At 42.3% G+C, this 21527-nt stretch overlaps 3 protein-coding genes across 3 annotated transcripts; 2 read left to right on the top strand and 1 right to left on the bottom strand.

The window, feature by feature from the left end:
- LOC118563353 (microtubule-associated tumor suppressor 1 homolog) lies at positions 1–4936 on the top strand. The gene is made up of 13 exons (XM_036137761.1): positions 1–409; positions 522–562; positions 1689–1713; positions 1834–1902; positions 2276–2365; positions 2471–2539; positions 2639–2734; positions 3838–3924; positions 4065–4160; positions 4263–4328; positions 4441–4530; positions 4624–4710; positions 4791–4936. The coding sequence occupies exons 1-13, from the start codon at positions 334–336 to the stop codon at positions 4934–4936; spliced, it is 1038 nt and encodes a 345-aa protein (XP_035993654.1). The 5' UTR covers positions 1–333.
- A 1388-nt stretch (positions 4937–6324) lies between these two features.
- On the top strand, positions 6325–18076 carry si:ch211-14a17.10 (E3 ubiquitin-protein ligase TRIM38). Its single transcript, XM_036138011.1, has 27 exons — positions 6325–6468; positions 6556–6618; positions 6706–6774; positions 6889–6972; positions 7149–7235; positions 7907–7984; positions 8111–8179; positions 8287–8376; positions 10034–10123; positions 10228–10317; positions 10444–10506; positions 10576–10638; positions 10740–10808; positions 10908–10991; positions 12720–12806; positions 12898–12981; positions 13102–13170; positions 13248–13337; positions 13429–13518; positions 13620–13709; positions 13809–13898; positions 13987–14067; positions 16030–16092; positions 16637–16696; positions 16792–16938; positions 17025–17072; positions 17203–18076. Exons 6-27 carry the CDS (start codon positions 7978–7980, stop codon positions 17754–17756), a joined length of 2178 nt encoding a protein of 725 aa, XP_035993904.1. The 5' UTR covers positions 6325–6468; positions 6556–6618; positions 6706–6774; positions 6889–6972; positions 7149–7235; positions 7907–7977; the 3' UTR covers positions 17757–18076.
- Positions 18077–19485: 1409 nt separating this feature from the next.
- On the bottom strand, positions 19486–21172 carry c6h14orf119 (chromosome 6 C14orf119 homolog). Its single transcript, XM_012868398.3, has 2 exons — positions 20466–21172; positions 19486–19765 (listed from the first exon to the last, which is right to left on the bottom strand). Exons 1-2 carry the CDS (start codon positions 20883–20885, stop codon positions 19592–19594), a joined length of 594 nt encoding a protein of 197 aa, XP_012723852.3. The 5' UTR covers positions 20886–21172; the 3' UTR covers positions 19486–19591.
- Between the last annotated feature and the right edge of the window lie 355 nt (positions 21173–21527).

The following is a 21527-nucleotide window of genomic DNA, read 5'->3' as shown; positions in this document are numbered from 1 at the left end:
TTGGGGTGGGAACTCTGCAAAAGGTGCGAAAGTTTAAAAAGGGATTTTTAACGCATCTTTTCTGGTGTTTCGTTGCATTTTTAAAATCATCTCCACATTCGCGAAAAGGGAAGGAACTTTTTTCATACCCAGTGAAAAATCAACTGTGTGTTTCTACCTTAACTTTGAGGCAAACTGCGCGGCCGTTTCACTTTTACCCTTTTTTGCGGTTGTAAGAATCAATAGGCTCCTCCCGTTCTGGGAAGCCTGCTACGTCCCATGTCATTGGTCATCCAGTGGCAATATAAATAGTGTTGCTGCTGCTGAAGACCATCGATCTTTAGGAACAGAAGAATGGCTGGAGGTCCTGACTCCGTTTGGGTTCCCTTCCTTCTCATCTGTATCTTCCATGCAGCTGACGGCGGCCTCGGTAAGAAGCTGATCTTTCTCATTCTGTTGCCAGTAAATAGAAGCGTGCATTAAATAGCATTTCTAATGATGATTCTTCTGTGTGTTTGCCGTGCCATGTAATGTGGGTGAAGTTTTCCAGAGAGGCAACCCGAATATCCTGCCCGGGATTCCAGTGAGTCCTCCCTGATTCTAACACTGTTAATTCACTGTGGACATAAAAACAGCACACAACCCTGTTAGCAAGCCAGATTATGCAATGGGGGAAAAAAAAGAGACTGCGATGAGCCATTTTGAAACATTTTCCATCTCTATGGTGACATCCTGAAATCCCTTTAAAAGCCACCTAAAGAAAAAAAATATTCACAGACAAAAGTATCTAGTATTTTTAAGCAAATTTTAGTTTACAGTAATTTCAACATTCATGTCTTGCAACAGTTCTTCCAATCTATCAGATTGTGAGGCCTCTCCTGTCCAACGCCCTCTTAAGCTCATTCCACGGGTTTTCTGTCCGATTTTATTCTGAGCTCTAGCCACGCCGTTGCAAAACTTTGTTCCCTCTGGTGGAGTCATTGCTGTGTTGAACTGGATGTTGGCTTTGGGGCTCATTGTGATGCTGAAAAAGATAATCCTTCCTCACATCAGGCTTTCCAGCGAAAACACCCAAAAGAGACATCTGAGGAATAGTAATCCCACACCATGACGCTGCCATCGCCATGTTTCACTGTGGGTACGATGTTCCGTTAGTAATGCAGAGTGTTGTTTTGAGCACCAAAAATAACTCACGTAATTGTGCTCCAGCTCTGGTTTGATCAAACTGCAACTTATTGCTTCTCTCCCAAAGCTGTGAGGGCTATCGTCCCCTGCTGAGAATCGAATTAACTCCCTGTCAAGCTCTTGGCAGCTTTCCTGACCAGCTTCTCATTTGATGTTCCATCAACTTTGGTGACATGTGCAGTTTTTGCAAGGTCACCTTTTTCTAAGTGTCCCAAATAATGGATGGCATGAACAATAAGAAGTTAGAACGAATACAATTTCTGAATCCACATCATGTATTATAGGGGAGCAGACGGGCTACAGCTGCCAAAACCCAACCCAGTCCTGCCAGCTAAGAACAAAAAAAAAAAAAAAAAAACTAAGGCTGCAGTTCAGAATCAGAGTCAACTTTGTTGGTCGAGTTTGACGATGGTTTTCACTCACCATGTGTTCAGGAACACAGCAATGCGTGCGCAAGGTCAGAGCGCTTGGTACAATTTTATTTGGACCTTTTTTTTAATCCAATCCATTTCATTCTCTTTCAGACAGTTAACAAGGGACTATGCGCTGGTAAGTGCTTCTTTCTGTTTAGGCCAGACTATAAATGTGTCCAGCAGTGAGCTCTGATGCGAGCTGGTTCCCGTTCTGATCAATCCGACTCACGCGTACGGACCTCTCTTTGTTTGTCAGAGATGGAGGAAAAGCTGGCTTCCATGAACACGCAGCTTCAGGAAACAACCCAACGTAACAGCCAGCTGGGTGGGTAGACAGCCGGTCCTTCACGGGTGGGAAAGCTTCCACACTGCAAAAACGGTTCTAAAAATACGTAAAATGTTCTTAAAGTTAATGTATTTATCCTTGATTTGAGAAGGTAAATAAGATTTTCTGCCAATGGAATGAATATTTTGATCCCTAAAATAAGATAATTAGACATCCTGCACTTGAAATAAGATGATGGAGATGAATTGTTCCTATTTTAAGTGCAAAAATCTTATTCTATTGGCAGATCATCTTATTTACCTGCTCAAATCAAGGATAAATACACTGCTTTTAAGAACATTTAACTTATGTTTAGTTCCGTTTTTGCAGTGCAGTAGCTTTGTTCTGCTCTAACCTGCGCGTTCCCTCACAGATGAGGACGCCTCGGCGTTGAGGAGGGAGGTCAGGCAGCTGGCGCTGAAGCTCTCCACCTGCAGTTCGGCCATGACGTCCATCGCTGGCTGTGAGATTTTTTTGCTTTAAAGCTCTGCGCCACAGGCTCGGCGCAGATCTGTAGCGGTGACTCCATCGAGCAAAATGTTCACGTGTTTGTGCAATTTCCTGACAGCATATCACGCCCAGCTGCAGAGCAAGATGAACCACCTGCTGGAGGCCATCGACAGCGAGATGTTTCAAGGTCAGCCTACCTCGAACAGGGTTAAACTTCTCCAAGTCATTCATCGTTGCGTTTTTCCAGTACGGTGCACGCTTACCTTTTTTAAAACGCTTCTTGCAGTTTTAAAGATTGTGGCCCTAACCAGCGATGTGAGAGCTTTGCGCAAGAAGTTTGAATCCGCTGTTAATTCAAATGGAAATTCGACCGAGAGAACAGGTGGGCAGTGTTGTTCCTTTGCTTTCTTTGGTTTTTGCTAAATGTATTTTTATTTTATTATGATCCACTTTACTCATACAGTCAGATAGAATGAAAGCATGCGCATGCTGAGCTTTGTCACACCACAAAACGCAAACCTCTATGTTCTGTTTTGGGATTTATTGTGATTGACCAAGACCACGTAATGAATAATTGTGAAGAAGACCGACAGTGACGCATGGCTTTTTAAATGTATAAAAGATCTGAAAAGGAGAACCGCATTTCATTTAGCGATTTGCAAAGTGCTTTAAAAGATCTGAGTTAGGGAGACCAAAGGGTCAGTTTTAAGCAGCAGGTCCTTTAGGGGGGTGTTTCTACAAAATTTAGAGATAACCAGAGCCGTCGGATTGGATGTAGAGTTTGTGTGAACAGCAGTTTTCAAATCTTGTCGCAGAGTCTCAATTCTATTTAATTCCAGACTTTGTCTAGGCCACTCCTACGTACAAATATGCTTTGATCTAAAGTGTTTGTTAGGGTCCTCGTTGCCCTGCCAGAAGGTGAGCCTCCACCCCGGTCTCTGGAAAATAGCAGCCTCTAAAAGGTTTCCCTCCAGAATTGTCCTGCATTTAGCTCCTTTCCCCTTCCCATCAACTTTGACCAGATTCTCTCATCTGATCTCTGGATCTCTGCAGGTCCTTCTGAGTCACTATGGGCCTGTTGGCTCCTTCTCTCATAATCTTCCCCTTGTCCACTTTGTCAGTGTAGGTGGATATCCGTGTCTTGGTAGATTTGAAGTCTGACTACGCTCCTCGTTTTTTAGATGATTTACAGTGCTGTTAGTTCATTCATTTTCTCTAACAAAACATTCAAGACCTTTAAAAAAAACCAGCTGCATTTATACTGAGATTAAATTACCATGCACACAGATGGAACCAGTTTACTAAATAGTTCACAACTCTGTCACAGAAAATCCCAACAAATATACATTGAGGTTTGTTGTTGTATGTGGTGGAAATGTGAAAAAGTTTAAAGGTTCACAAATAAAAACGTTGATAATCTTCCTCAAGCCTTTTGAAGGAATTTGAATGAAGATGTCTGCTTTCTGAACTCATGTCTACGAACAGCTCTGCAGAAAGAACTGAACACAAAGACCTCCGAGCTGAAAGCTATGAATGAAAAACTTAACAGGAGCAGTGAAAGCATGGAGTTAAGTGAGTTTTTTTTCTCTCTCTCCTTTTGAAAGTTTTCGTAGCTGAGCAGAGAAACATGTACTTTCTTTCATAGCTTGTGAAAACTATGTATTTGTAAGCAGTGTTAGGGGCATTAAAAGCGTGTTTTTGTTTGTGTTCAGTCCTAGAGATAATCTCCCTGCAACATCAGATCTGGGATCTGCGGCAGACCGAATTAAGCGGCAAAGATGCTGTTAATGTTGACAGCAGACGTCTGGGTAAACTGCTCTCACTTTGACTCAAACGTTCAAAAATAATCCAGGTTTAACAACATATTTAGTACGCATCCTATCTCTCTTTGTTTTTTTAATTCCCCTTAGCTCTACAAGAGATCCTGGACAGGAAGCTAAGCGAGCTGCAACGCCACGAAGCCACCCTGTCTGCCAGTCAGTTCTGCAGTCTCGCTACGTCTGCCAGTCTTTCTTTATTTCATTCAAAATATTAAAGACTTACCAGGAAATAACATGGTGTTTCTCTTCAATGGCACTGATATGCCAGTGCTGGAGATGATTTCTGTGCGCAGTCAGCTGAGGACGATCACCAAAAGGATCAAGGTCCTGACCGAGAGAATCGAAATGGAAACTTCCAGTGAGTCCTGCGCACGTTGTGTTTGAGATATGTTTGTCTCTATCACATTTTTATATGTTTTATATGTTGAGTATGTGTATTTTTGGTTTTCAGATGCTGAGAGGCAATTGAGACAAAAGACTGAGCAACTGAGGAAATTAATTCTGCTGCTGAGTACTCGGGAAAATGACAAGAACCTCAGTGAGTCTCCGATTCCACGGTCTCTATTTAGGTTCTGGTTGTAAGTTTGCATTGACCCAACACGCTTTCTGATGTTCCAGCCCGGGAAATTCTGAGGCTGCAGGGGGAGGTGGACACCCTGTCAAAGTTGGTTTCAAGTAAAACGACACCCACGATCACAGGTGAATGGGCCCACGCACAACACAACGGCCTGCAGGGCAAAGCACTTTATTGGGATTTTATGTGATGTACCAACACAAAGACCTTTTGTAGAGGTTAACATTATATATATATATATATATATATATATATATATATATATATATATATATATATATATATATATATATATATATATATATATATATACAGCAAAGTCTAGCTCTATAAGATATAGACTCAGGAGGGCTGAATACAAATGTATACAATCTCTATATTCAAATTTAGTTTCATACATATACATATATGTATGTGTGTGTATATATATATATATATATATATATATATATATATATATATATATATATATATATATATATATATATATATATATATATATATATATATATATATGTATGTATGAAACTAGCCCTCCTGAGTCTATATCTTATAGAGCTACACTTTGCCGCAGTTACAGCACCAAGATGTTCAGGGTTTGTCTCCACCATGTCTACAGACTGACCTTTCTATCCATTTTTCTGAGAAAGAGAATCTCTGAACAGCAATGTTTCAGTCCCACTGCAGATCCTCTGTGAGATTTATACATAGACTGTGCTTGGACCAGTCTTTGCTTTGATCCGACGTGTTCAACGTGGGGGTTGCGACCCCAAGGGGGCTCGCAGAGGTACTGCGGGGGAACCGCCAGATTTAATCCCGACCCCGGACGACCTTTTAAATGGTTGTCCTGCTGGATGGAGAACCTTCATCCCACAGCGAGATGCTACTACCAGCATATTACAGGTTGGGGGATGGTGCGTTTAGGGTCATGTGTAGTTTTTGTTTTCCACCCAAATTTATAACTTTTTCAGTTTAGCCAAAAGGTTCACCCTTTTCTCCTCTCACTAAAGCACCTTGTGACGTTTCCTGTGTTCCCGGCGACACCGTGGCAAACAGCCAGACGTGTGCTACATGTTTTAATAATGCTGCCCTTCCCAGATTTGTGTTCGTAGCGGAGTTGAAACAATGTACTATTTTCCTTCTACTCCTATGATTGTTCATTACTTTGTGTTGGTCTGTTAACATAAAGCCCCAATAAAACACATTTAAAGTTTGGCATTTTCTAATTTATTTATTTATTTATTTATTTTGGCAACTAGGATTGCATCATTCACAACTCTTATAACTACTTGAACTAAAAATGTAGAAATGCAATACAAGGAGTGTTTTTTTATTTTATTTTTTCCAGCTATGGAAGTTGAACTTGAGGTAATGAGGAAAGAAGAGATCATTTTACAGAAAAAGCTGGAGAATGTCGATCACACCACAGCGCAGCTGAGTGAGTATTGGTGGAAAGGCGGCGGATGTTCACCGGGTTCACCGTAACCGGCCGACAAGTGTGCATTTTTTTCTTTGACCAGTCATGAAAATCATCAGCATCATGGAGGAGCTGAGAGAGCAGCAGCCGACAACGGGCGAACAACTGGGTGAGTGGCTCTCTGCTTATTCAGGAACGAATCATCTCGCCGTCAACACTGACGCTTATCTACGTTCTCACAGATATTCTGACCCTCCTTCACAACTACAAACAAGACTACATCAAAGCTCTGACTGAAATTAAGAGTGAGTCTGTCTGAACCATGTTATTTCTGGGATGTTGATGATATTTTGACCCCCCTTCTCCTCCTCCTTCGCCGCCCCCAAACACAGATCTGAAGGAGCTGCTTTCTCAGACACGTAAGCCAGACCTTGATCTTCAAGGACAATACAACAGTGAGTACATTTCCCGAGAGCACCAAGAACCCCAGAGTTGTGTCATGGTTACTTCTCTGATCCAAAGGACTTGCCTGTTTTTCTCAGAGGTAAAGGCCAGACTGGAACAAACGATTGCAGAGCTGAAGAACAGCGGAGACTCCGACACTGCCCTCAGTCAGTTGATTATTTCACTTTCTATTCGACTTCTCTCCGGTGTGACTTAAAGATGTCCTCCTACTTAGTTTCTCTGTGTGACGGCCGTTGTTCGCTCGTGTTTGTCTGCATCAGTTCTGACTGTATTAAACCTGCACGATGAAATCAAGGCTCTAAGGGAAAGGATCTCCACCTCGACCGATACAAATGACATCGCAAGTAAGTACGAGTTATCTTATTAAGTGTAGCTTTGGAAGACCAACTTGTTTCTTCAGCTAATGCTTCATGAATTCATTCATCTGCATATACTTTTGTACCAGTTCTGAGACGTTCAAATACCTGTGATAAACGTCCGTGGCATTTACATTTCTACCCATTCCTTTTTTTCTTCTCAGGGCTGCAGAGGCTTCTGCGGGAGAAACAAGAGGAGCTGAACAGCAAGACGGAGGACATAGAAAGACTGATTCCCAACCCACAGATAAGTGAGTCAGCTGGGATGTGTTCGGATGCTTGGGAACAGGTTTCAGTCCGTATCACCCATCTGGGCGGTTTACAAACAGGCAGCTTTATCAACACCTAAATGATCCTGGTCTTATATTTTTGTGTGCTCATTTAAGAAATGAAGGTGTGTAGTTCTGTGCATACCGATCTCTATGTACCAGAAGCCTGGACGCATGTAGTTTGTATTTTTCATTTTTTTTTTTTTTTGTTTTTTGCTTTTTGTTCTGGAGGGAGAGGATTGTTTGTGTCAGCTGCTGGATACGATGCCTTTTGTTGCAGTGGAGCAGTGTTGATGGGAAGGTGCCGGACACACAGCATCCCCCGGGCTGAAAGCCTGAAAATAATTCAAAGATCTTCAAAGAGTGGTTCTTTCCAGTTCTGTGCATGTTCAAAACTGCCAGGAAACTCTCGCTTCATTCTTGATGGACCTTCAGAAAGTTTCAGATTCTTGATACCACGATGAGTTTTCAGCCCGCTGTTAGGAGGCCCTAACAGCACTTCGGAGTCTGACTTTTGAAAGTACCATCTGATGAATATAGCTGGGATATTTATGAAACAGGGATTAGACTAGGTGTTGCTTTTTTGGTGTTTATTGATTTAAAACCCGGTTTCATGTCGTACTTTCCTCACACTTTCCACGTTTATGTTTCAGTCTTAACGATTATTGAGCTGCAGAATAAAATCAGGGAGCTTCAGAGTGATACCAATGCAACGACTGGAGAGATGACAGGTACTTTGAATTGACAGAACGAAACTTACTGCCTCAGAGTCAAACGTTTGCGGGATTTGTATCACATATGCCCTAAAACGAGTCCCCATTAAACACAGTCCCCACCGTTTTGGCTTTCCTCCCCAGCGCTGCAGCAGAGACTGAAGGGTCTGCTCAGTGAGCTGGAGAGCGAAGACCAAGAGAGCACAAAACAGAGTGAGTGACACACTTTCCATCCTTCTGATGAATCTCTGCGTTGTGTTCTGACAGTCGTTGAGGTAAATCCTGCTTTTCTTCAGGCTTTTGAATGTTTTGTGTTTCAGTGATGACAATCCTGGCCCTGCAGAACGAGATAAAGTATCTTCAGACATTGCTGTCGAACGCTGAGGTTTCCCAGTCCCACACGACTGCCCGTAAGTGTCTCCAGCTACCTGGATCGCTACCTTTAATTTGTTGCGCAGACTTATTTATATCCCCTGAGCTTTCTCAAATGTTGCACTGCAAAAATGGAACTAGAAATAAGTCAAATGTTCTTAAAATGATTTGTTCTTGATTTGAGCCGGTAAATAAGATGATTTGCCAATGGAATAAGATTTTTGCACTTAAAATAAGAACAATTCATCTCCATCATCTTATTTCAAGTGCAGGATATCTAATTATCTTATTTTAGGGGTAAAAATGCTCATTCCATTGGCAGATAATCTTATTTACCTGCCCAAATCAAGGATAAATACACTAACTTTAAGAACATTTTACTTATTTTTAGATCCGTTTTTGCAGTGCAACACATGACTGAATTTCAAATGGAATTTATGTAAAAATGTGTTTTAACAAATAAAAATGAGCGACGTGCCTTTGTACTCAGTTCCCTTCACTCAAACACTAAATAAAATCCACATGAAGCAAGCACCCTCAGAAGAGACCTAACTAGTGAACAGAATCCACTTGTGTGTAATTTAACATCAACATAAATGCAGCTGATCTGTGAAGGCCTCAGAGGCTTCTTAGAGAACATTAGAGAACAAATAAAGACCGAGGAGCACAGCACACAGGCCAGGGAGGAAGTCGTGGAGAAGCAACATTAGGTTATCGAACCATATCTCTGATTTCTAACATCTCACAGAGTAATGTTCATTGCATAACCTGAAAAGTCTAAAGAAGATATGGATGTCCACCTAAGCCAACAGGTCATTAATCAGAGCAGTGGCCGAGCAGCAGGAGAGATCCACCGTCCACTGGGAGAATCTTGTTGCTTGTGGACGTGACACACCCAGCCTTCATGGAAGCATAACGAAGTGCCACAGATTTGGTCTTAATGGGAACGTGGCAAAAAGAAAGCAGTTATTGAAAGGAACCCATAAAAGGTCTCTTATTCAGTTTTCCACAGGACATGTGGGAAAAGGTTCTCACGCCAGCTGAGACCAAAGCTGAACCAACAAACCATCATACTGAGAACACCATGTGCAATGCATGATGGGATATGGGAAGGCTTTTCGTCTGCGGCGACAGGAACACTGCTCAGAGTTGATGGGGAGATGGACGCAGCCACCCAGGACGAAAACCTGTTGGAGGCTGCAGATTACTCGAGAGTTTGCTGAAGGTTTAACCACCAGCAGGACAAAGGAAGATACAGCCACGGCTACGGTGGAAGCGTTTAGATCAAACCTTGTTTTAACGTTTCAGAATGGCCTAGTTGAAGTACACACGAAAAGCTGTGGCAAGACTTGAGAGCAGCTGTTCTGAGACGCTCTCTGTCTGAACCGATTGGGCTTGAGCTATTTTTCCAAAGGAAAGGGGGCGAAAATTAAACGTCTAGATGAGCAAGACTCGCAGAAATAACTGTAGCAAAGGATGGGTCAACAAACTACTGAGTCAAGGGTCTTAATTCCTGTGCACAGAACACTTTTCAGATTTTACATCTAAAATTATCTTCCGCCTCACAGTCATGCATTACTTTGTCTCTGTCTATCACATAAACAGCCACTAAAACACACTGAAGTTTTTGTTAATGATTGAAAGTGTATTAATGATCTTCTGAAAATGACCCTTTTTTTTAATTCACACAATCAGAGCTCAAAAACCAGCTTGAAGCCAAGCAGGTGGAGTTGGACAAAGTTTTTAGGGAGATGAGCGAGAGGAACCAGACAAACGGCAATCTGTGTAGGTGACGCGGGAGCATGTTCCAATCTTTATTTGGTAATAACGTTCAAGTGTCCCTCATCAAAAGGCTTTTAGCTGTCTTTTTTTTTTTTTTTATCTTTCAGTGGTAACCATCTCTTTCCTGCAAAGCCAGCTCAGGCAACTGGAGAACAAAAGAGAAACTGAGGGAGAAACAACTTCCGCCACAGTATCCAGTGAGTTTCTTTACTGAAAAAGGGTCAATAGTGTGAAGTTAGAAAGAGTAAATGCAACATAATTACTTGTTTAGTGGTGTGTTACCTTCGCCTGGCATGTAAAAATATTTACCTGCTGTTTTGTAGAGCTGAAAGAACAATTGAAGATTAAAGAGGAGGAGAGCCAGGAACAGCAGGCTTTGATTAAAAGTAGGTATAGCCTGGTTTTTGGTAAATAAATAAAAACATTATGAATTCTATTTAAATGTTTTGTACCAGCTCTGCAGATCGCTTTGAACCAGACTGAAGCACAGTGCTCTCTGGATAAGCAGAAAATTCAAGGTGACTGTCGCAGCAGGACATGTTATTAGTTCAAAACTTACAATTATTGAGTTTTTTTTGTTTTTGTTTTTAACAATTATTTATAATGATTTGTTTTGTAGATCTTCAGAACGATTTGGATACCAAGCTTCAGAAACTCAACTCTACATCTAACACGGTTACATCTCTTGGTAGGTCGTGAATTCTGCCGTTTTTCTCCAGCTGTCTGTATCATTTCTCATTCTGAATATCAAAGGGTGTGAACTCCATGTTTTCTGTCCTTCTTTTAGCTCTTCAAGTTTCTACACTCACTGCTCAGCTAGAAGAACTCAAGGCACAGCTGGAAAACTCTGTTTCTTCATCTAAAGTTGAAGGTGAGCTTACAATAGGAGTTTTATAAACTTCAAAGGCTTACCTTGTGACGAAAAAATTATTATTTTCACAGTATTTTTGCCCTGGGACAAAGGATTAGCTATCTTTATTCCAGTATAGTAACAGCTGAAAACCCTCCATTGGCTGCCATATAAAGAGGGCAGGTGTCTGACATGACTGCAAATCCGTGTTACCCACGGTTAAAGAATTAAAGGATGCCCGTGTGAGCCACATGTGGGCTCACTCACGGTTTGCTCAAGAACAACGCCACAAATGTAGAGTTAGATCAGAACGTCCTCCGGGGGCAGCCTCTTCCAACATGTCAGTCACGATCGCGGCCATCTGGTGATGAGCCGTGTTTTTTTTCTCCAGCATGATGGCTCATCGTGTCAACAGGCAAAAAAAGGCCAAACAGAGTAGCTCTGAGATCAGGAACCATAAAAAGTTGAGATACTTTTCGGATCTGAACCCCATTCAGAACCCGTGTCCACTTTTCAAAGCGCAGTGAGATGAAATAAGGAACAGAGGTTGTGATGATCTGCGCCTGCAAGCAGCAATCAGACAGGAAAGGGTCTATTTCGGTTCAGATTTGGACCAGATATTGAGATTCCAGCACAACTGAAATTTATGAAATGTTTGTTTTAATCTATATTATGCTAAGGGGACATCTAAAAGAAGACACAACAATATTGTGTTTGTAAAAAAAGTTTAAACCAGGCTGTCCACAGCATGGCTAACTGGCCATTTATAGCCCTTGAAATGGTTTCAAGGGTTTGAAATTACAAAAAAAAGGTACAAACTTGGCTCATCTGCACAGTCAGTAGATGTACAGATGGATATTTTTATTCTTATTTTTTTCTCATTTTCTTTTTTTCATCCACTGTATATATGAAGGTACAATGTACACAACTGATGCACCTTTTCCTACTTTTGGCACCTTCTTCTGACTATTGATTGACTATTGAGCCTATGTGACAAGTGAATTTCTCCAACGTGAGATCAGGCTCCATTTTCACTGATCAATTCAGATCTTCTTAAATGAAAAAAGGTGTTTCTCTGTTACTATCCATGCTTTATTTTCTCAGTAGGTAGGACCACAAACTTCCAGTGATTTTTACTCAAAATCCGAGTTGGCGCCACCTTTTGCTTGAACTTGGCTAAATCGCAGCTAATTTTTCCGACAGACAGTGACCCATATCCTGTTCTTGTTGCTGAGAATTGACTAAAACTTTTCTAAATCAACAAAACAGAAAGCCTTTGACTCCAAAAATGTCCATTAAAAAATCTTTTTAATGCACGCACTTTATACTCGCCGCCTTTGTCCCGCATGCCTAAACGTTTAAGTCCTTACATTTCTACCCTATATCAGGGGTCACCAACATGGTGCCCCTGTCTATGCCTGTCCAAAAATAGCTAAACCCTCCAGTGAGCTGCATTTAAACTGTTATTTTATTCAGTTGCTCTTCCTTTTTAATCATACTCGTATTTACATAGATTCAATAGCCTTAAAAACATGTTCATATTACATGAAGTTATGGTGAACTCTGAATCTTTAGTTCAAAGGTCAGTGCAGGTAGCCCTTCGTATGACACATTAGCAATGAAGTATTTCTCAGTTTCAAAAAGGCTGGTGGTCCTTTCCCATATGTGTCTACATATTTTTGTACGCGGTACAGTTCAGCATCATTCAACAAAGCTGACAAATGTCTCCATGTGTGTGTTTTTTTGAAGAGCTTCAAAGAACTGTTGAGCAGAAAAGTGCAGAACTGGACAAAAAAGTGGAAGAGCTGAGACAGAAAAGCGCTCAGGCACAGAGATGTGAGTTCCACACAGATACGGCTGAAAAATCCCCGACTTTCACGGACGATACCGACGTGAGGTGAGTTAAAAGAACGTGCCGCTCTGTCAGTTTTACAGATTATCGCCTTACAAGTGGATATCGAGCGACAGACGATCGTGGCCTCAAATGAGACGGATTACGCCAAGGTCAGAGGTGAGCAACGGAAACGGGCCGCGTGAGGCGAGCACTGCAGAGCTCTCCAATTGACATACATTTTTTAAAGAACGATGATGCCGAAGATTTATCGCCGCATTTCATTGTTTTAAACCGCAGCACTCCAAGACCACCTCAATTACCTGATAGAGGGAATTCAGGACACAGACAGTGAAAACACAAAACTGAGTAGGTGTCACTGAAATGAACGCGACACCGCCTCCCGGGCACGATCGGTGACTGATCTCTTTCTTTTTTTCCATCAGCGTTTCAGATTTTGGCTCATCAAGACGAATTAGAAAGACTGAAAAAGGAGAGGGAGAGTCAGCTTGGAGCACACGTCAAGAAAATCAAAGGTGAGGCGGGGAAGGCAAGAATGAAAAAAGAAAAAAAAAGAAAACGAGTACATGTGGACTCACGTGACGCTTTCCTTCTTCGTTCATCAAGATCTGGAAAACGAATTGGAGTCAGTCAGAGCTCAGATAAAAGAGAAAACCAATTTGCTGGGGATAAGTACCACCAGAGTCGCAAATCTGTGTAAGGATGTAGCCCCTTTTTTTTGTTTGTCAGCTAGAGAATAAACATGATTATGAGATGCAAATAACACTCAAGTGGTTTGAAATGTTCATTCCTTTTAGCCGCTCAGATCATGGAACTACGAGAGAAAATCCCAACGCTGCAGGAGGAAATATCAGACCTCAAGCAGACGTATGAAGAAAACTACTCAGGTAAAACGGGTTCAAAATATGCGTATATGACATGAAATTATATGTATTTTTTTTTTTTTTACATTTTTATTTCACATGCATTTATTTATAAATCTCCAGAGCTTCAAGAGAGATTCAATTTTACCAAGACGAAGCTGCAAAACACAGAATTTCAGCTCAAGCACGCAGACGAGAAGAATTTTAAACTAAGTATGAATCGTTGCCCTGTAATAATTCATAATTCATTCGCCTGTTGTCATTTTCACACAATAATGGCTGTGTTTTCTGTCTCTGTAAGTAATGGAGATCAGCGACCTGAGGGCTCAGCTGAAAAAAGCCAAGGAACAAACTTCCAGAGGTTCCAGGAAGAGCATCGCTGGTTCGTTATCATGTTGTTATCAATGACCTAGCAAGGTCTTACCCTGGGGTGCCTTGCAAAAGTATGCACGCCCCTTAAGTCTATTAAGGTTCTGTCCCATCACAACCACAGACTTTAATGTATTTTATTGGCACGTTATGTATCGGCCCAACACAAAGCAGTGCATCATTTTGTAGTGGAAGGAAAACCATCCATGGATTTATGCACTTTAAAAAAAGCTCCATAGGCAAAGTGTAGTGTGCGTTTGTCAAAACTTTATCGAACATCATTTTGCTGCGGTCACAGCTGCAAGTCACTACCACTGAGCTATATAATACACTGGAGTGCTGATTTTGCCGAAAAACTGAAGTCACTGGCCGCCATCTTGCTCCTCCCTACTCTCACAGAATCCCATAGGATTTGGTTGCAACAACAAGCAGTTTTCTGGCTGTGTGAAAACGTTTCACAGGTAATTCTACAGTCAGTGGATGTACTAACACTATCAGCTACTAGGAAATTAGGTGCTGAAATATTTTACATGTTATTCATATTAAATAAATATATATGTATATATAAGTATGTGTATATGTATATATGTATATATGTGTATACACATATGTAAATATATGTTTTTGTATATTATTTATATATTTAAAAATGTTAAATACATATATTTAAATTAATAAAATGCAAAATATTTCAGCACATGACTTTCTCAGTACTTGATAGTTTTAGAACATAACATAAAAGTATATGGCATTTGACATTTTAAAAGTTTTAAGCCCCCCCTGAACATGAGAAAATCCTCGTTATTCGATGCTGTAGCGCACATATTCCCTAGTTAATGGGGGGGAATAGGGAGTACCAATATGGCGGCCGGTGGCTTCAAAGCGATTCGTTCTAACAGCGGGTGATTAGCACTCCAGTGTATTATATAGCTCAGTGGTCTCTAGGGTATGTCATTGGCAGCTTCGCAGTTTGCACATCTACACAACTGCATTTTCGCTCATTCTTCCTTACGCAATATGGCTCAACCTCAGATAAATGTAAACAGTTGTCAGAGTTTAAGTCTCGTTAAGTTTTATTGAGAGGTAAAAATATGAAGGGGAAACAGAAGATTAAGGTTCTAAAACATCAAAATGTTGTGATAAATATTTTTGATGACAGCCCTGTATTTACTGTAGCTGCGGCCGTCTTCCCATCAGCTCTCACCAGCTTTCCTGTCTCTGCTGAAGAATAGCGTGATGCTCCCACCGCCGTGTGTCGTTGTGCGTTCAGTGGAGTGTGTGTCGCTAGTTTTCCGCAGCACACGGTAGTTTGCATTGCCACAAAGTTCACTTTTAGTCTCACTTCAACAAATTCCCTCATCTGCGCTGTATGTCGCCCACAGAGTCACCCTTGGTGATGTCTTAGCTGCTTTTCTGGTTAATGCTCTCCTCCCCTGTCCTGTCAGCTTAGCTGGTAGCCATGTCTTCTTTGGTTTGTTGTATGGAAATGAAGAAGATTAATAACGTTTAGCATCGAACGATTCTTTGAGCCACTTTGTGCAAAGAAGAACGAGCAACTGGAATACATCAGAGAGTTACCTCTCTGGTGTATTCCTTCGTCTCCATTGTTTAGTCACTTATATGAATATAATATAATATATATACAGAGATACAATTACACATAGGTGGACTCTATTTATTAACTAAGTCACTTAGTTAATAAATGATAACAAATGAATTGCAAATTCTTGCCACACTGTTCTGTTTTCATTTGTAAAATATTCAGAACGCCAATGTGTCTTTATTCCTCCCACTTCACAGCCTTACTTCTGTCTGTCCAACAAACTCACAATATGAGCGTGCTTGTAATGTGGCAAAATGTGAAAAGGGCAAGGGGTGTGAATACTTTTTTTTTTTTTTAAGGCACGTGCACGTCATGAATAGCCCGAACAACCCTTGGTTCATTCGAGCAATGCTTCTGCCTCCCTTTTTTCAGGCCTGGAACAACAGCTAAGGACCCAAGAAGCAGCGAACAGAAAACTTGAGAGCAGAAACCGCGGTGAGTAGCGCTGCATGGTCCGCTAGGGAAGCTGCGATGTTCTTCGATGTCCATTTCTCTGTTTTTAGGTGAAACACTGGCACAGCCTGGTGGAAAAAAAAAAAAAAAAACACAGACGCGGTGCCTTTGCTGGATTCCTCTCAGCCTTCCTGTTATCCACTGAAAGCGTCGGTCTCTGTACCCTGAATGTACCGTGTACATCTAAACATGTTTTAGAAAAATACGGTTTGGTTTTAAATAGAGTACATTTTTCGGTGCTGATCTGAAAACGGCCCCAATGAACACTTTTTTTTTCAAATCCTAGGCTTATACGTAACTGTAACTGCCAATCTGAAGTCTTGACATTTATTCTGTGTGGTTTATTTGGTGGCCTCCCGCTGCTCTGAGCCAGCAGCTTAGTTAGCTTGTCCTTTGGGATGAGCAAACTCTGTGCTTTGCACCTAATAGCAGTATTTTCTCAAAGTATCAAAGCTTTTCCTTTAAACTGTGTGTGTGTGTGTGTTGGTTGGTGCTACAATCGTTGAAAAGTTCCTTTTTCAATCAGACTTAAAGCAACGGGTGGAAGAGCTGGAAATGCGCTGCAACGCCAACACCGACTGTGAAGGTCAGACGTCAAACGCGACTGTCGATCACCTGTAGGAAAAGATCTGCTGGGTCGTTTGGGGAGAAGTTGTTTTAAGTAAGCTTCTGATCCAACAGACCTGGGAAGACAGCTGGAGCAGAGCCAGGAGGATGCAGACCGCCTCCATCGGCAGCTGCAGGAGAAGGACGCCGCTCTCAAAAAGCTGCAGAGCGACTTCGAGCTACAGCGCCAGGAGAAAGACAAGCTGCAGGAGAACTACGACGGTGCGTTTACCTCAGAATCGTGGCTCAGACATGAGCCCGGGTCAGAACCATGAAGATGAGAACATGCTGTGTTACTCTTTTCTCAGGTTTGGTGACAAGACTAACGGATGTGGAGGACAGGACCATCTATAACAGTGAGTGACATCAGCAGTCGTATTCAGTGTTATTACTGTAGTAATAAACGTTGCACCCGTTCAGCCATCTTTTATTCTGCTGTTTTTTTAAAATGTGGCGAATATGCGATCCTCGTCTCTCCTCTTTCAGCGAAGATCACCTGGGATCCACTAACGGCGCATCCGAGAATAGCTTTGTCCGCCGACAACACCGAGGTGTCCACCACCGAAGACGTGCTCCAGGTCCAGGACAACCCCGGCAGGTTCAGCGTGGTTCTCGGCGTTCTGGGCTCAAGCGGTTTCTCCAGAGGTCGGCATTACTGGGAGGTGTCCGTTGCTGAGAAGAGATGCTACCACATTGGGATGGCCAGTGAATCCGCTAAGAGGAAGGGATCGATAGCCTTCAAGCCCTCACAGGGCTTCTGGACCATAATCCTGAACAAACAGGGTCAACTCAAAGCGATTGATATGAACCCTGTACTTCTTCAGGTTGAGAGGCTGCCCATTACGCTGGGCATCCTGCTGGACTACAACAGGGGACAGATTTCCTTCTATGACTCCGGCGCCAGATCCCATTTGTACTCGTTCTCGGGTCAGAAGTTCACAGACAAAATCTACCCGTTTCTCAACTACTGCGTTGAGGAGGTGGAAAATCCTCAACCAATAACTTTACTGCCTCCGGGATCAACTGACTGGATCGTTTAAGCGGCACAAGTCCAGTTTTGTCACATTTTTCTAACAGGTATGTAGGGCTGGGTGATTATTCAATATCAATATATATTGATCAAGACGTATATCGATGACAGAAAAAAATAGTCAATAAAGTTTTCCTTCCTTTTTTCATTTTAGCCTATCCTGTAGGTTAATACTAGTCATTACATCCTCCCAACCAATCACAAAGCAGACCCAGAAACACTCCAACCCCCCCAAGCTCCGCCCCCTTCAGAGTCCACAGAGCATGTGATCTTTTTCATTTTTGACATACTTGCAGTTTTGGCAAGAAGTTGGTTGAATAAAAGGCTGAGTTTGAATTCAGTGTTTGCGGGTTCTGTGTTTAAAAATCGGTCGCTAAGCAACAACATAAAATGACCAGAGATGCACCTAAAATATGTTTTGAATTTGTTGATAATTATCAAAATCGATCAATATTTCTATTTTATGGATATGCTTTTTTTTTCTATATCGTCCAGCCCTACATGCATCTCAGCTTTGAGCAAACGATTTAATAACTGAGTAACCCAATGATTAAAAACGCATTTACACATTCGTCTTTATGAATGATCTTGATTCAATAAACGAACAAACTGAAAGAAAACTGTGTTTATTGCCTACTTAAGAAAATAAAAGGGATGTGACCTCTGATTCTCATCTTGCAGGCGTGGCAAAGAACAAAAAGAAAAATGCAATCAGTCTCAAAAATGTGTTTTTAATGAGATTCAAACAATCCAAATTTACAAAACAGAACATATTTTTAATATGAACATGTTGGCTTTGAGAAACATCACAAATCTTTGTAGAAAAATTATGATCACCGAGGATTTCGTCACAGTTTAAAAAGTTCTGTGGGTATGAAAAAAAAAAAAAAAAAAAACAGGGTTCCTACACGGTGTGGAAAAGCAGCCAGTTGATCTGCCAAAGATCAGAAACCGCCGGATTTCCCTACGATTTGATCCCACAGGTGATCGACGAATGACACGCGGATCACCTAAAAGCAAAGAACTCCCACCTTTTTTTTTGGTCTATGAACACATCCACCAACACAAGATATGTTTATCCGCTTTTTGTGAACTAAAAAAAAAAAAAAAATCTTAGAAAATACTACCACATACTTTGATGCATCAATACGGTTATTTTTGCAATTTCCTTCTATTTGTTTAATTCAAAACTACAACCACAAGAGCCTGAAGCCCTTTTTCCTTTCTTTATGATGTGTTACAGCCCTTATAGTAAAAAAAACAAAACAAAACAAAACAAAAAAAAAAAATTGAAACAGGGGAAATCGGTCAGCATCACAATCAGCCAGGAAAAGCCTCATTGGTGCATCTCTACTGAAATGTCTAGGAAAGAATGCATTTTGACTTTTCCCCCAAAAGTCTGTATGTGTTTCGGAAAAGAAAAATTGTATTTTGGGACCTTATCCCCAGCCTTGTTATCTGCGTGAGAAAAAAAAACTTTACAGATTACTGGAACAAAGGAAATGCTCCAATCAGACTGCTTTTAATGCTGGTTTTAATACAAAAAGGCTGCCCATGCACCAGTCCATCCCTCCCTCCATAGATCTGTCTCCAAACATCCATCTGTTTCTCCATCAACACTCTGTGGTGTTTCCAGGCTCCATATAAAGTCTGAACACTGTCAAAACATTTGACACAAACCCCTATTAAATGTTTCTATTTGGTTTTTAGAGCACAGGCCGAAGAATGAGTATGAAATCTGCATATCTGAGTCTGGGGGGTGGGGTGGGAAGCTGTTTGGGAACCCTGAAAGAAAATCCACCACATGGTCCCTGCGTTCCTGTCCTCTGATGCAGAGCTCTCTGGTCAGTCTCTGCCCGCTGTGCCGGCCACGCTCCTGTAGAAGTGGGCCACGAACACGGGGTCCTTCTCCTCCAGCATGTGCAGGAAGTGATTCCTCTCCTCTTCCCCCCAGGACTCGAACCACTGGGTCCACAGCCGGAGCTGGCACTCGAAGATGTTGGGCAGCTTGTCTCTGACCTATCAGGAGGCAGCGGTTGAGACAGAAAACGTGGCGTCATGCCAAGCAGCGCATGTTTACCTGGGACGGTGCAGAGGTGTGTGTGTGGAGCAGAGTGAGAAATACGGGGGGGTCCGGGGGGGCTCGACCCCCCCCGATTAACCCATGAGACCCCCTCAAAGCCTCAAAAGCAAAATTTAAAGGGGGTCTTAATTGTGTCAAAAAAATTAAAAATGAAATATTTTTTGTCACTAATGGTCACTAAAAAATTTTTTAAGCTCAACATGTCCAGTATTTAAAATTAAAAACATTTATTCACAAATATCAGAATTAGAATCAGACATACTTTAATGATCCCAGGGGGAAATATGTTCTTTTTTATGCCAAGAGGAGCCAGCCAATCCTATTCGCAGATGCAAATTAGGCATGTGCGCGCCAAACAGAAGAATAACGTAACGTTGACAACAATTAATACTAAAAATGTTAAAATTTTAGTATTAGGAACTGATCTTATCTGTTGTGCCTGTGCATTTTATCTGTTTCACTGTTGGTGAATGAGAAAATCCTCGTATGTCTGGTGAATGTGAAGAATTGACATTGTAATGTTATAGGCCTACTGCATATTGAGAAAATTTACATCGTTATTGCGCAACAATTGGGAGATGGGGACGACCCCCCCCAAATATTGACAGGTATTTCGCACACTGGTGTGGAGGTTACCTGCAGGGTGCTGAGGGAGTCCAGGAGGGTGCACACTTTCCCCGGCACGGCTTTCCCGACCAGATCCTGCAGGAACCTCTCCTTCTGGGGGCCATTCCAGCCTTGGAACCAGCTCAGGACGCACCGCTGCTCCTGGAAGGTCACGTAGGAGATGGGCTCCGGTTGTCTGTCCTGACCGGCGCAGGACAGGTTCTCCAGGCTGGGGGGGCTGGCGGCGCCGCGGGGAGCCGACGGCAGGTCGAGCGGGCCCGCAGGGAGCAGCCCGGCCCCGCCGATGCGCTGTGGAGCCGCGGTCTGCGCTCCAGCGGGGAGGCCCGGGGGATTATAGGGAGCAGCGGGGAACCAGGAGGAGGTGAATCGCTGGCCGTCAGCGGCCTGCTGCTGGTAGGGACCCTGGCTGACCTGACTGAACCACGACATCTCTGAGAAGGGGGTTCCAGCCGGGGGAATAAACACACATATATATAAAAAAAAAGAAAAAGTTTTGAAGTTTTGCAACGCCAGCGGCGGAGAAGCCCTTCCCGCCGCTCGGGGCGTCAATTTAAAGCCAGCAGCATTTCACGGCAGCTGTTTAACGACGAGAAGCGGCTTGCTTCCAACCCGGGCTGCGTCATGTTGCTCTGGTTTGGAGCGCCGCGACGTCCGCGCTTAGCTGCAGCCGTGTAGCTGCGGAGAGCCACCGGAAACGGAAGCAGTCGAAAAGGCTTTTTTTTTGCCGTGCAGGGGAATGACGCTTGCGCAGAGTTTGCGCAAAATGTTTTCATTGAAAGCAAAAAAATTGTAAAACGATATAAGTTTTAAACATGTCTGAGTGTAGAATACGAATTATGTGCTGTGTACGCTTTTTTTCCTTTCACTTATTTTAATAGAGGTGTTGCGTCGAAATGGGTTGCGCCGTCTGAATGGGCTTCTCCGCTGGTTCTGCTGTCGCGCCATTGCGTTTCTACACCAAGTTTTATGGCGACTGGCGATATAACGTCATGGTGCATTCGTGGACAGCTCGTACAAGAGATAATCTAATTTGAAAGCCATTCTAAAAGATTTTATAACTTTTAAAAAAAT

The sequence above is a fragment of the Fundulus heteroclitus genome, chromosome 6, assembly GCF_011125445.2.
Source record: "Fundulus heteroclitus isolate FHET01 chromosome 6, MU-UCD_Fhet_4.1, whole genome shotgun sequence".
In the NCBI taxonomy this organism is placed as follows: Eukaryota; Metazoa; Chordata; class Actinopteri; order Cyprinodontiformes; family Fundulidae; genus Fundulus; species Fundulus heteroclitus.
The sequence above is the reverse complement of the archived record's forward strand: the minus strand, read 5'-3'. Positions and strand labels throughout refer to the sequence as shown.